Genomic DNA, 15,139 nt, shown 5'->3' on the forward strand with positions numbered 1-15,139 from the left:
TCAAAGAAAAAGAAGGTTATAGTTGAGGAAGAGATTAAGTGAAAGTGGCTGCTTCTTGCAATAAAGAGGGATTTTAATATGACAACTGTGCAAATTTCTACATTGTGTTTTTTGTTTTCCTGAAGCACTTGAACTCACCCTGTAAAGAATGTTTGAGACCTCGGTGAGCTAACTTCGGAAACCAGTTGGTTAGAGTTCAAATGTTTGTAAGAAAGGCAAAACAATTACTGTTTACGCCACAAAATATCAGTTCATTAGAACCAATATGACAAAAGGAGTATTTTAAAGAAACATTACACAGAGACAACAGCTGTTATGTGTTGCTGTAGTCAATTTGAAGGTAATAGTTGAATGAATGAAGTGTCACAGGGTCAGTTCTTCAAATCCCTGAGGCCTGAGGTGAAAGCTAAATACTTTACTGAAAGGCTTTTATCTGCTTAAGTAAACAACTCAAAAGAGGCTGAAAATACCTCACAGGTACATCAACAAGAACAACATGCTCAAAAGAAGTTTGTCTTTGTCATTTACTTCTGAAATTGCCAGAATAAATTTTTTTATCCAGCTGCATTTTGTCCCATATCAGGCCAGATGTGACACTGACACACGTTTATCCTTCAAGATGCATAACTGACAAATGTATATGTTATACATCATATCATTTTGCTGTTAATCAAAATATGAATACATTAAAATTGCGCAATAAAAATTTTTATTAAATCCCCAACTTTTTGTTTTGAATGTGTTTTGAAGTTCTAAATAAAGAAACATTTGAAAAAATTGAGCAAACCAAATAAACTTTTATGAATAAAAATTTAATAGTGCATTCTATACAGTGTATACCTTCATTTATTTGCATATCAAACCCATATAAATTTTCAAATAATAACTTAATTCATGGAAATTAAATTTATGATAGCAAAAGTCCAGGATATGAACAAAACAGAGGAAACAAGCAACAATTTATAGACTATAAACTTACATCCGCACATGTCCAGAGCCCTGTGATGATTTACAGAACGTTACATTTGATTGCATTATTTTGTTGTTGTTGTTGATGTTATTGTGTCCATAGTGTGCAGGGATTAAAATTAAGAAAAACGACTTTTGATGAAGAGATTATTTTAAAGGCTGTTTTCAAAATATGAAGTAAAGCTCCAGTTCTTCAGGGGAGAAAGAGTCGACATCCCTTTTGGCTGATTTCAACGCATCTGTGGTGATCAAGGCCAGTGGCTGAAAAATGTTGGTTTTTAATACTCATATAAGAGCTTTAAGGGCATTTTTAGAATAGTGGTTTGAGAAAAATACTTTCAAGTACCAAAAGAAAATCCCTGATCGCGTGAGAGGCCAACTTCAGAACACACTAGGTTATGTTCCTGTATGCATCAATGACTCCTTTAATGTTGCAGCTGGTAAAGGAGGAGCTCATTTTAATACGTTTATTCAGAACATAAGGCAAAGTAGTTTTTTGAATTTCCTCTAAAACTAATGAAGCCTACTTTAATTTTACGCAATAGCACACAGGACAGAGTGCTGTTGTACTGAATGTGAGCACGGGTGTAATTCAATAGTGGCTGAAAGCTGAAGATAATTACAACTACACTGATATTCAGCATGTCAGGACTACCTGTCACGTGATACTGCCTTTAAACAACAGTTGTACAAGTAGCATTGAGCAGTTTAAGGTAATAAGAGACATCAATCAGATAATTTGCTCCAGCAGCACGACTAGATCCACTGGACTAGTGCCAGAAGTTGCAATAAGCTAATACATTGTGTATGTCTACATGTTACTGCAGCCAGCCACTTTGTATGATATCCATTTATCTGTGTAGATGTTTAAAATACAGTTTTGATTCTATTTTCATTATGAAATAACACAGAGAACAATCTGGATTTATAATTTCTGCTGTAAAGTGAGTTAAGTGTTTTCAGAACAAGGTGGCATGAAACATGATTTGCAAGTGCTATTATACTCTATGTCCACACTCATGTAATGACTCTTGTCCAATCAGCTTGCTGAATGTTGTTTCAACTATGTCATATTTTTAGCATTATGTACACTACCGGTCAAAAGTTTGGAAACCCCTTCTCATTCAAGGGTTTGTATTTTTTTTAATTTTTGAAACACTCTAGATTAATACCAAAGACATCAAAACTATGAAAGGACAAATATGGAATTATTCAATAACACAAAAGTGTTAAACAAACCAGAATATGTTTTCTATTTTAGATTCTGTAAAGTAGCCCCCTTTTTCCTTCATGACAGCTTTGCACACTCTTGGTATTCTCTCAGTCTGCTTCATGAAGTGGTCTCCTGGAATGTTTTTTCTAATTAACATGAGCCTTGTCAAGAGTTCATTTGTAGAATGACTTCCCTTCTTAATGTGTTTGAGACCATCAGTTGTGTTGTTCAGAGGTAGGGTCAGTACACAATGGATAGCCCTATTTGACGACTGTTGTAATCCAGATTATGGCAAAACCATATTATTTCATAGTTTTGATGTCTTCAGTATTAACCCTCCTGTGATGTTGCGGGTTAGATTGACCCATTTTAAAGTTCAAAAATAAAAAAATAAAAATGTTAAAAGTATTTTTTCAGTATGAAACTTCTTCTGCTTAGCTTAATTAGCGTGATCAACATATAAAATGAAAATGGATCATTTCACACATTTGCAACCCCCCCTGCATGTTTATATTACATACAACTGTGTTAAATATTTCACCCCAATCAATTTCCAATGTACATAAAAAAAATTTAAACATGAATTTTCATTAAAAAATGAGTGAATTATCCTCATTGAACTATGATCTGTGATAATTAAAGAACACCAATGCACTAAATATTGATTTGAATGGTTAGTAATGGAGTTAATAATGAGGTTTTTGAAAATGTAAATTGGGATTTTTTTGGGGGTTCTGACACTTTTGAATCATTAAATATGCCCCGGGTCAAGTTGACCCAGGAAGATTATTGCTGTCCCTAAGAAACGAACATAACAGGAGGGTTAAACTGCAATGTCGAAAATAAAATAAAAAAAAAAAAAAACATAGCATGAGAAGGTGTGTCCTAACTTTTTACTGGTAGTGTATTTATAATTCATAAGTGTTATTAAACCATAAAGCATTTAATAACTACAGATGTTATAAAAATATAGTGTTTTCCTAATGCAGTGGTCGCTTTTTAAATAGAGGTAAACTACAAAGATAGATAAGCCTTTACATTTCCAAGTAAAAGTATCTGTCATTTATACTTAAGTACAGTACTTGACTTAATATGCTTAGTTACCTTACACCACAGGGTTGAAAACATGCCAAAAAAAGAGGCTATACTAGTTTTACTAACATTCACTGTGAGTAAGTTTGCTTTAAACGCTGCGTCTGAACGTCATTTATTACGTTGTTTAGTTTCAGTTTGCTTAGTGTAGCTGTTTTATTTATAACACCTGTATCAATTAAGTGAACAAAGCCGCGTTCTGTTTCCAGAAGCTGTTATTTACTCCGACGGCAGTAATTTAAACGTGGTGCAAACTCCACCGTGTCCCAGACAAGCATCCACCTGTGACTCTCTTTCAAGGGAGCAAATGAAGTCCAAACATTAAGCGAGCAGTGCACGATAATGTTTGCCTCTGAAAATAAAGCTTACTATTTACCGAGGGCAGACGGTGTCTTCCAGCTGACGTCACGTTGCAGACGAGATGAAAGATTTGATTGGCGCATCGACATCAAGAGAAATTGAATACTACCCCTAGACTACACGCTCCACGTGAAGGACCTGGTCCTGGTTCACAGTAAAAAAAAAACAGCGGTTTGAAGGTGACGTTTTGACTCTCTGCTCCCCTTGATTTATTTTGTCCCGTCGGATAGACACTGATCAGAACATCAATCCAATTATCAAATTGACGAACTTTAATCCCTGCACAATGAGCTATGGGGAAGTCCACAGCGGTCCGGCTTTACATCATGTAATGGCATTAAATGCTGTAATGGCGGACTGTGGCCAGCAGGGGGAGCTCAGACTCAAAGACTGAGTAAAACCCCCTCCTGTAACAGAGTCCCGCGGTGTTCAGGCTGATCGAGGTGAGCACCTGTCACCTCAAAAGCATCCAGGGTTGCAAAGGGGTGGAAAATGTCTGGTAAATTTCCATGGGAAGTTAAGCTGGGGAATTTTGGAAATATTCCAAATTGGGAACTCTCCATGGGAATTATATGAATTTATGGGAATTGCAGGTCATTTAATGGAAAGGTATAAAAAGCATAAATATTTGTTTTGTGAAAAGCAGAAATCCATCCAAAATAGAAAGCATCTGTGCATGTGATGGAGGAATGCACATTGCATTTAGGGGGCGTTGTCTCAATAGCCCTGCAGTAAGCAGTGTGCTATGTGCATGTGATGGAGGAATAGCATGGATATTCAACTGTACTTGCATTAAATCTGGTTGTTTAAGTCAGGATTATGCTAAAATATATTTTCCCCAACTATATTTAAGTTCCCTATTTAGAGCCAACCTTCAATTTAGTAAATTCCTGGTTTATTCCCATTAAATCCCATAAATTCCTGTTAATTCCCATGGAAAATGTCCAACTTTGAAAATTCCTGGAATTTTGCAACCCTAAAAGCATCACCTCTTCAGTAACAGTGTCCTCCACTGGTTTGAGCCCCTCAAACCACTGTACCTCCGTGTCTCATGTACTTTATCCTGATTCCTGAGTCCAAGTACAGAATCTGTCCCTGAGGTGTGTCTCAGCCACATGAGCACCTCAGACAGGGCACAAAACAACTAAATGTCTCTTCCCTTAAGGATTTAACAGTCACATAAGCCAGATGTCAATATCGGCTGTGCTCATCTGTTGCCGTGACTATGACATCCATCCAAATCCGCATGGACACTGCATTAGAAGCCACCAGAAAGAAAAGACGGTCGTAGGTCTTCACGCAGAAGGTCAGACTGGGTCGTGGAGACTGAAAAAGAGGGACACAGTAAATATCTGTAAGGTTGTGATGACAGGATGTTATTCCCAACTCTCTCTCCCCACTTGCCCCATCTATCCACTATCCTGTCTCTCTCAATAAGGGCCCTAAAATTAAGGTTTTCATGTTTTGTCAAGGGGTTTTTGAGAGTAACTTTGATTAAAAAATATACACATTTACCTCTAAAATAGAAGAACACAGTACAGTACTTAGTCTCCAGAGCTTCCCCTTACTGATGATGAGGAAATAGTATTGACAGGGTTTCTCAAGGTAAGGTGTATTGTGATAGTGAACCTTTAGTGTCATGTGACATGTTATTTAACACCAGAGACCAATTAACCTCCACTCAGCAGATCTTGTGTAACCGGACACATTCCTTTGATTTCTAATTCAATAATTACAGAGATCACCAGTGTCTTTAATCCTGCACTAAGCTGCCAGGTCTGTTATATGCCCCCTTGACCCATATGTTGAGAGAGCGGGCTCCAATCATTAAACTTATATTTGTGTTGTGTGAATATCCAAGAAGAAGAAAAAACAAGAAAAAATCTAAAGTGATGACCTGCAAGATGTGTCGAGTAAAGACAATATCATAACAGTAAATTACTGACGGCCATGCATGTAAGTCCTTAGAGGCTATACCAGCTTGTTGAAATCACGACACAAAGGCTGAAATATTTAGTTTAAACTACATTTTTCAACTTCTACCCCCTCAATAGAGTTATCATCAATAAATGGTGCAAAACCTGCTAGCTAGTTAAAGCAGGCAACTCAAGCTGTGCTGACTTCACATTTGCTATGCGTCATTCTCACAATCACCTGACAAACGTACCCTCCCAATTTGACGGTCTATTTAAGCTGCAAGATTTCCAGTCACTGCCTCTGCCCTGCATCAGTGCTGCACTCAAGTTCTACACCCCACCACCTCCTCAGCAGAGGAATTAAGATATTATTTTGTAACGGCTCAATTTCTGCAGGTAAGGTAAACCAACAAGGAGTGAAGAGGTCAGAGCTTAAACCCCAAATACAAACAATGTCCTGCTGCTTGAATAAAAACACGATTTGTCTAATTTTTGGGACCCTTGCATGAGAACTCACAGAAGTGGCCGTTCGTAGATGGTCGTAGTAAACTTCTTCTATGGCCTGGAAATAAATGACTCCCTTTAGCTTCCTCTCATCACATTCTGCAAGAGAGGGAGAGGAAAGTTAGGAAAAAATCGTTTTAATGACTTTATGGCATCCAAGTATAGTCATTCAAACTATTAATATTATAATTAAGGTTCCCCTTGTTATTACAACATGCTAAGTGTCTCCAATGGAAACAAACTCACACGCACCATAACACTCGACCACCAACACCCCATTACTCATTTTATCTATCTATCTATCTATCTATCTATCTATCTATCTATCTATCTATCTATCTATCTATCTATCTATCTATCTATCTATCTATCTATCTATCTATCATTTTGGCCAGTATCTCATAATGGTTACCCTCTAAAGTCTCCTTCCTCTTGCAGTAAAATGTAAGCTTGAACTTGTGTTATTGATGCATATTATTCCTACATATGCCTGACTTCTTTGGCCTGGCTTTCATATATGCAAACACACACTCCATATTTGCACACACACCACTCTCCCAGCCAGTCTAACCTGTATAGTAAGCTAATCGTCTGTGGTCCATGTCAAACAGGAACCATCTTTTCTTCCAGGTCTTCACCCTCCCCCCTCGTTTCGTCAGGAAGCCCGCACAGCGTCGAGGCGTCATCCGCAGTTCTGTGCAGCCGGCTACACCGTGACCCAAAGACTCCAGGTGTGCCCGCAGGTCAAAGTTAGGGGAGAGGAAGAGAGGCAGGCTGCGCTGCTGGAGAGATAAACAGAGTTGAGATTAAAAAAACAGGCCTTTAATTTCCCCTGGAAATAGAAGAAACAGTAAAAACATTCCTCTCCTGTAATTATGGTCACTTGTTTTTAAAGTTTGAGATGAGGCCTTCTGTGTTCAGATGAAATAGATTTATCTGTGTGGGGTCATGATGCTGAGCAGAATAGTCATGCCTCTCCTTCACATGTGCCTCAGTGTGTGTCTGATTTACTTCTTTTTGGTCTCACAACCTAAACAGTGCTTCGAAAACAATCACAAGTTCACTATGCAAAAATCTGAGGTTTCTAATTTGACAAATCTGATCTCTACGGAGGCCCTGAGAGGCAACTTAGAAAAACAAATGCTTGAAATAATTCCCCCTGTGTTAACCACTCAAAAGCAGGTTATGGTTTTACCAGGATGATAAGAGTTCCTCCTGTTTCTCCTCACACTTTCAGTTAATTACCAAGCGGCAAACATTTCGGCCGTGAGAATTAAAGCCAATGCAGAAGTGTTAAAAACTGCAGTTTCTCGAGTGTCCGCTTGAGGCTGGCTCGGGAAGTACCAGAAACCACATACACACAAATTCAAAAGAGCTGATCTTTACTGCAGAAATACACATGTTTACAGCCTGGTACAAAAAACAAGTGTTGTCTGGAAAGCTCTAAATGAACAGTCAGCTGGAGTATGGGTGTCATCAAAAAAACGAGAAGAATGTTCAGAAAAACTGAACATCTTTCGTTTTGTAGATTATTTTCACCATTTATGTAACTGCTAGTCTCTTACGGTTAAATAAGTAATTTGGTCATTTCAAACGTACCTCTGGGGACTTAAGAGGAGAACTGGCCTTAGGTTCCTCTCTTGACTCTGGCTCTGGACTCCGTGGGGTCTCCGGCTCGGCTTTTTCTTTTCTAGAAGAGTTCAGGTCTCTCTGCCTTCTCTCCTCCAACAAAAACTGCCGATGCGCTTCCTGGGTGCACACATTCATCAGGAAAAACTATTAGCCAGGATATATTGGGAACTCATTTAAGGTAGCAAATAAAAAAGTCAGTGACCATACCTGCCAAAAAGAAATGTATTATTAATGGATTCCTTGATATTTGCATCCAAAAACAAAAACCTACTATGAAAAAGGAAAGCTGAGAATGTCCTATAGTTCAACACTTCTCATAAACTCACTCATACAGCGTCACATGTTTCTGTCTTGGCATTCGCAAGTGCCTCAAACATGCATCACAAACATTCACACATCTGGTGGCTGTTTTCCTGGGCTGTCATGAGTGAGCTGGGTGGGTGTCAGCGAGCGGACAGCCGTGTCTAATGCAGGGTGTCGGGGGTGATTAGAGGTGTCAGTGAGTGTTTTTCCCACAGCAGGTGACTCACCCGCTCTCTGAGCAGCCTCTCTCTCTCTGCCTTGGCTTCCCTGAGTTTCTTCTCAATCTCCACAAGATCCAACAGAGACGGGCTGTGAGAGGGGAGGAGAACTTTTCTGTCATTTATCTGAATAACTGTTGAGATCAGGACACAAAAGACACCAGGCTAAGTCCTGAGTTACAAACAGGCCACTGAGTATAACACCAACAAAACACATTTAGATAGATAGATAGATAGATAGATAGATAGATAGATAGATAGATAGATAGATAGATAGATAGGTAGATAGGTAGATAGGTAGATAGATAGATAGATAGATAGATAGATAGATAGATAGATAGATAGATAGATAGATATTCAACACTAACACAAAGTGGACAAATCAAGTTTCCAAGATCATTAAACCCCAAGAAAACTCAACCTATGTTGTCAGTACAAACCACTGTTTTAACTTTACAGTACTAACTCACATTCTCACTGAAGTGCAAAACATGCACTCGCATATTTCAAAATGTCATCAAAAATCACTAATACACTAATATGTACACTTATACACGTATTACCCAGCTGTGTTCTGATTGGTCAAAGAGAACCACATCACAACAGTGACGCTATGGAAAACCTGGTTGCACACATCATATAAAACAATGTGCGTCAAGGAGTCTGACATATTTCACCTCTGCCTGTTGACACTGTGGCAAAAACATTTGTTTCTGTCTCAGGTCTTGAGAGTCGGGGAATAATCAAGGCTTTCAGGCACAGATGTGAGAGCAGCCTGAGGAACCATCTTTGAGTTGCAGATCGCTAAAAGTTACTGATACTATTAGAGACGGAGCCAGGTGAAAGTTTAGTTTTTGTCATGCATACACACACATTAGAATTTATTTGTTTGAAGTAATTTTGTTGGAGTAGTCCGAGTACTTATTTGGGCCTCCAAATATTAGATATGCTCAGACCATTGAGAGTTTTAAACCTTTTCTAAAAACACACCTCTTTGCATTGGCTTTTAATACCTGCTGAGTGAGACATCCCAACATTTTACATTGCTTTTATTTATTGTGGCTTTTTTGTGTTATCTATTTTATTTTTAATATCTATTCTTTTTAAACTAATATTTGTCTTTATTGATTGTGTTTTCAAGCCTGTACAGCACTTTGGTCAGCTGTGGTTGTTTTAATTTGTGCTATATAAATAAAGTTTGACTTGACTTTGACTTGACTTGATTTCTCTGCACTAATTAGACTTATATTTATTTAAAAAACACTCATTGGCCCTTTATGGTTTGCTTTACTTTATTTTCCACCACAATCTCACCTTTTTCTAATGAATAATTTTTGCAACAACAACCGATTTATGTTGTTCCCCCTTTCCTCCATGAGCCGGGTCACAACAGTTGGTCTCCTTTCAGAGATATGGAAATCATTCCTATCTTTTAATATTGCACTGTACTTTAGAAATGACAAGTGTTTATGCAATGTTTATATAAATATAGAGAGGTTTGTAGCATGTAAACTGAGACCACACACCACAGCTATTTAGAAAAATGTGAACATCATGATTACAAGACATCTGATGGTGCAGGGAGCATGAGCGACCGCACGATCACAGGTGTAGAACATGCTAAAAAGAAAAAGTGAAAGCAAACAATAAATATGACACCCAGAGTGTTAAATGTTTGACCTACTTCAAACAACACTAACTTTGACCTTAACGCTTGTTTGCTCACATCTGTTACCTTGTGTTCTCTTTCAGTTTTAACTCATGTAAATACTCTTTAAAATGTAGGAGTTCTCTCTTGTTTTATAGATTTAACATTATTATGAGATGTTACTTTTTTGAGTGAAGCTTACAGAAAAAAAACCTTACACTCTAGATTTCTCTTTCCTGTGAACAAAGACACGACCCATGAAAAATCCTTCCTGCTCATGCTGTTGCTACAAAACGATATAAGGAGCACCTGAACTTCTAAAAGCACATTTAAAGGCTGTGAGGATGTTTTTCTTGCTGATACTGAAGGCTTAATTCTAATCCTGTTGTCTGTTTACGGCTGACAAAAGCACAGAGAAGGCCATGAGTTAAAATATTTTACATTTCTATGTGTTATTTTCCCTTTAAGGGGGATTCCCAGCAAGACAGAAAAGAGTGTTGAGTCGCACAGTAAAGTAAAGATGGGGAGATTTTTGGTCTTATCAAACTGGCAGCACACTAACTGACCTGGCAGCTCGAGAGCTTGTCGTACTGTTACACGGAGTGATGAGCCCGCCACCGTTGCTGGTCCCAGGTCTGTGCACGCTGCTGTGCCCGTTACTGAGCCTATGGGAGGGGTGATGAGGTGTGAAAGCCTCAGGGCTGTCTGGAAGCCTCCTCACCAACCCTGAGAAAGGTAAGGGAGGAGAAAAAGACATATAAGAGCTTAGGAGCTTTATGTTAAATGAGGTGTGACTATACATACAAGTGTTGGCTGTGTGTAAACATGAGAACATTCAAGAATTTCAGTTGTAGCATTAAAAAAAGGATTAGAGAAAGGGAAGTAGGACACACTTGGCAAGACTCGACTTGACCTTGTAGATCAGGCTTCTCATAGAATTAACGACAGAAAGGTGTGTGTGTGTGTGTGTGTGTGTGTGTGTGTGTGTGTGTGTGAAAAACAGATACTAATGAAGAGGCTTTAAGCGTCAGTATATGTGTGCTGCTCTGGCTCATCCAGTCCATACAGGTAAATCCTGCTTTCCACCAACGCAAAAGCAGCCCACGTCTCTACTGACACACCTTTGATTTGACTAAAAGGGAGGGAACTGAGCAAACAGCCGAACAAAATGAGGACGGGAGTGCAGAGAGAGCATGCTCATTGTTCTAGATCTTTCTATATGCTCTGGGTGTAACAATGAAGAGAACAATGAGAAGCAGAAAAAAGGGTCAGTAAGCTCACCTTGTACTGAGAGCGGCCGGTCGCTTGGTCGGTTTCGATTTGAGCTTCGTCTTCTGGGCAAACTGGCGGTTTCTTTGCATGATTCCTACAAAATAAAATAAAAGAGACACGTGTGAGCTTCTGGACAAACATCTTAACTCTGACTTACATCTTTTGTGTGTGTATTTATCTTGTTTGGGTTTTATTCTCAAAGATAATAAAACATCAATAGATTCCCTGAATGATGCCTTCAAATTAAAACTCAGGTTGAAGGCATGTTATCTTATTTTCCTGAACTCAAATGGTAAAGCGATTGAACAGGTTTCTACCATCACATATTTTTAATCAGCAGCTTTTTTGTTTTACATTGTTTATTATATAATCAAGTATATTTGAAGCCCTACTATTGGTCAAAAGATCAAATCTTGTTCCTCTCTATGTGAATCTTTGCAATAAATCTTTGAAGTTTAGATCTGTGGTTTGGATTTCACAACCATAAGAAACAAGCAAGTATGATCTGTCATCATAAATCCTTTGTGTGTATTTATTGTGTTTTAATTTTACTCCTGACACAAGATGAAATAGGATAATGCTTTAAATGATTCAAAGATTGAATGAATGAATTCAATCTTTCTATCCGAGGGCTAAAGCAATAAAGTAATAGAAAAGAAGTTTACCAACCTACAGACATATAATCAGCAGTTGTTCAAACTTTATTACACAGCTATGTTGAATATTCAGTTCTGATTGGTCAGTTCTTCATAGAAACAGTCTGTTGTTCCCAAGCGGCAAACTCCGGTCTCAAACGATGAAGCTAATGCGGAAGTGATATAAACTGCAATACATCGAAAATCCGCTTGAGGCTGGCTGCAGAAACACCGGAAACCACATAGATATGAATGGGAAAAAGACGATCTTTGCAGCATTAATAAACATGTTTACAGCCTGGTTCAAAAAACGGCTTGGCCCTACAACGCTAATCTCTCTAATGGCACACACTGTACGGGGGTGAATTTTTTTCTAACGTGACGGTTAAGAAGATATTAAGATTATGAGTTTTGCCCTAATAAGGACATGACTGACGTGAATCCCGGTCGGGAACACACAGCCATTGGCTAAGAGACTCACACTACGTCACACTCTGCCTAGTTGAGTTCCGCATTACCAATATGGCTGCTGCCGTCGATTTGCTTCAAAACAGCTCTCAGGAACAGATGGGTGACGTCACGGATACTACGTCCATATTTTATACAGTCTATGGTTGTTCCTCAACAGCAGCCTGTTGTCATGAAGAACACACTGTTGCTACAGATACGGCTGAAATCACAGACTCTGAAGGACTGACTGTAATCAGTCTCATGGGCAGAAAGAAAGTAAAATTGATTTGATGTTGTTTGTTTACCGTGGACGAACCACAAAAGCAGGGACACAAACAGCGGAGAATAAAGAAGGAGAGGTTGGAGAAAGAAAAACTGAAGAGACACTTATAAACCTGCAGGTCAATGTGTTTGTGTGTTTAGATTCATGGGAATGTTGGGTCACTATCTAGCGAGGATGATAGAGGCAAGTAACTCCTTAAGAGTTAGGCCTATTGGATTCACTATCCTCAAACAGAGTCTCCTAGAGGCTTAAATTAGGAGTTTTCTTTCTCCTGTTTTGTATTTTGGAGATCATATTTCGATGGTACAGTAGGAAAGATGTCAGGATGTTTTTTGTGATTTTTTTGTGTCTTCTTTATAATCATGGGCATTTATATTGTGTTTACTGTGACAATAATGTAAGATGATAACAAGTTTTGGCCCTATTTTGGTATTTCTAAATTATACTTTTGTTTTATGATTCTGTTTGGTTTTGTGATCTTTAGTTTGACTATTTACTTATCTTACTTCCCTTTGTCAGTGAAGCTTACAGTGACTCTCTTTTTAGTCAGATGAACTTGGTAATGTCTACGATGGACCATGTATTATGACAGACTTCATGCTGTTTAAGTCCCATCTATTTGATTAATGATCATCTTTCACATTATTATTTTTGCTTCCTGTTGACTCGATTTTCAATTGCAATATTATCGTGTATCACAGCGCTTTTTCTATGGTTTGCCACCTGCCGTCAATTGCTTATAATTTGGTCACACCCACCTAGTTGGTGAAACACTGATAAAAGCCTAGGGCTGAAATGTCCGTTTCTATAAGCTGCTGTCAATTACTGACATTATGAGTTTTTAACTTTGTTGCGAGTGTTGACATTTTTCACTTAAATAGAAGAGAAACTTATGAAAGGAAGATGGCACAAAGACTTACATTAAGTACTCAGTTCAGATGTTTTCAAGCCCAAATTCAGAGTTTTACTGATATTCTATTTTTGTTTTTTATCTGTCAGTCAAATTTCAGAAACCAAATACTCCAAAGCTACTCAAAGAAAACAGAACGTATTCATATAAAAGCACTACTATGTTGCTGCACATCTGTAAACAAATGCTGTGTCCATGGCTACCTGTTTCTTACCTGAGGAGGCTTGTGAACGGTCATAGGGGAAAGTGACATCATGCAGGGGGCTGAGCCAGTGACATTCGACCAATCAGTGAGCGGCTTCTTCTCTTTGAGAACCTGTCGGACCAGATCAGGTTTTCATTTGAAATTCAGAAACATATTAGTGATGACATCTGGCTGTGAGGCGCAAACACAGTTTTAACAGTCAGATAAGAATAAGTTTCACAGGTTTCATTAAATAGAGCAGCAGAGATGACATGATTGATGACAGCTGCTGCGCTCATCATATCACATCCAGCTGAGAATGAAAACTGCCGCTGCCAGGAGGGATCCTAATGAGTTAAAAAATTATCATTCCCTCACTATCTTTCCCCCGTACCCTCCCTCCCTGCTTGACTCACAAACACATGAGCAATTCAGACGCTGCATGCCGTCCACAGTTTAACCCTTATCTGTCTCTTCACTGCTCCACACTTCTCCACACTCACACATGCTGACAGGGAATGTGTGAAGAGTGAAGATTTAGACAACAGCGGCTGACCCTTGGGTGTTGTGTCTGCTCCTTCTAGTAAATATCCAGGAGTGACATTGATTACAAAGGCCTTTTATGTCCCCTGTTACCAAAACTTCAACACAATCAGACTCATTTTCCAAAAACCGCCTGCTCTATAAGTCCATTTTCTTAAAGACATAGAATAACCTCTCTGCTTTAAAGTTCACTAAGAATCTGTCAGGAGTAAAGCACATCCTGCATGCGGTCATATTGTAGTCACACACACTTGGTCATGCTGCCTGAACTGTCTCGTTCATCTCTCCTCCTCTGTGCTGCCACTCCCTTCTGCCCTCCCTCCAGCTGTTCCTGCTCTCTCATGTAGAGGAGCCAATGATCGAAACATGAAGGCACTTCTCTGAGAAACATCATTTTTAACGCCTGTCAGCTGTGCGGATTGACTCAAGCTCTCTTTCTTTTAAACTTACCGCTTGTTGTAGTGATGTGGAACTTCTCCCAGCTTTCCTTCTCTTCCTCTCACTCATCCACACACGCTCACATGTACACACACATTCACAGATGCAGCACCCTCCCTTGCATTGCTTACTCCTCCCTCTGTCCTTCCCCTCCCTCTCTCCAGGGTGAGTTTAACTCTCTCAACCGCTCTCTCTATCTCTCTCTCTCTCTCCACGTCATAGTTGATTATTCTTCCTCACCATCTCGTCTCCTCCTCAGTTTTAAGCGGTGCCCTCATCAGTCTGATCAAACAGCAAACTATTTGCTGTGTGATGATGTCACAGCACTATTTAGTCAGTGGCTGAGTAAATCACACACTTTAGAAATAAAGTATTTTCAAATTCACACTGACAAAACAGTTTAGTTCTGTTTTTGGTCTCCTCCATCTACTGTAGGAATGTCAGGCCCCTAACCTGCTAATGGGTCAACTTTGCTCACCACCTCTGCACTCACTAACCCTCTGTCTCCCAGCTTTTTGGCGGAAACCAGCTGCTGCTGTGGCTCAAAACAACGCTGTTAAAAAATGGAA

General features: G+C 39.0%; 1 protein-coding gene across 1 annotated transcript in view; it reads right to left on the bottom strand.

Annotated features, from left to right (window-relative positions):
* Window positions 1-4,531: 4,531 nt before the first annotated feature.
* phldb3 (pleckstrin homology-like domain, family B, member 3) overlaps window positions 4,532-15,139 on the bottom strand; it is a 41,817-nt gene continuing 31,209 nt past the window's right edge. The window contains exons 8-15 of the mRNA XM_034698297.1: window positions 13,620-13,721; window positions 11,137-11,221; window positions 10,422-10,581; window positions 8,217-8,298; window positions 7,654-7,803; window positions 6,626-6,836; window positions 6,068-6,153; window positions 4,532-4,960 (exon numbers count right to left, since the gene is read on the bottom strand). Of these exons, the coding sequence (XP_034554188.1) occupies window positions 4,826-4,960; window positions 6,068-6,153; window positions 6,626-6,836; window positions 7,654-7,803; window positions 8,217-8,298; window positions 10,422-10,581; window positions 11,137-11,221; window positions 13,620-13,721 (1,011 nt within the window). The 3' untranslated portion in view covers window positions 4,532-4,825. The remainder of the gene's footprint in view (window positions 4,961-6,067; window positions 6,154-6,625; window positions 6,837-7,653; window positions 7,804-8,216; window positions 8,299-10,421; window positions 10,582-11,136; window positions 11,222-13,619; window positions 13,722-15,139) is intronic.

The sequence above is a fragment of the Notolabrus celidotus genome, chromosome 12, assembly GCF_009762535.1.
Source record: "Notolabrus celidotus isolate fNotCel1 chromosome 12, fNotCel1.pri, whole genome shotgun sequence".
Taxonomy (NCBI): domain Eukaryota; kingdom Metazoa; phylum Chordata; class Actinopteri; order Labriformes; family Labridae; genus Notolabrus; species Notolabrus celidotus.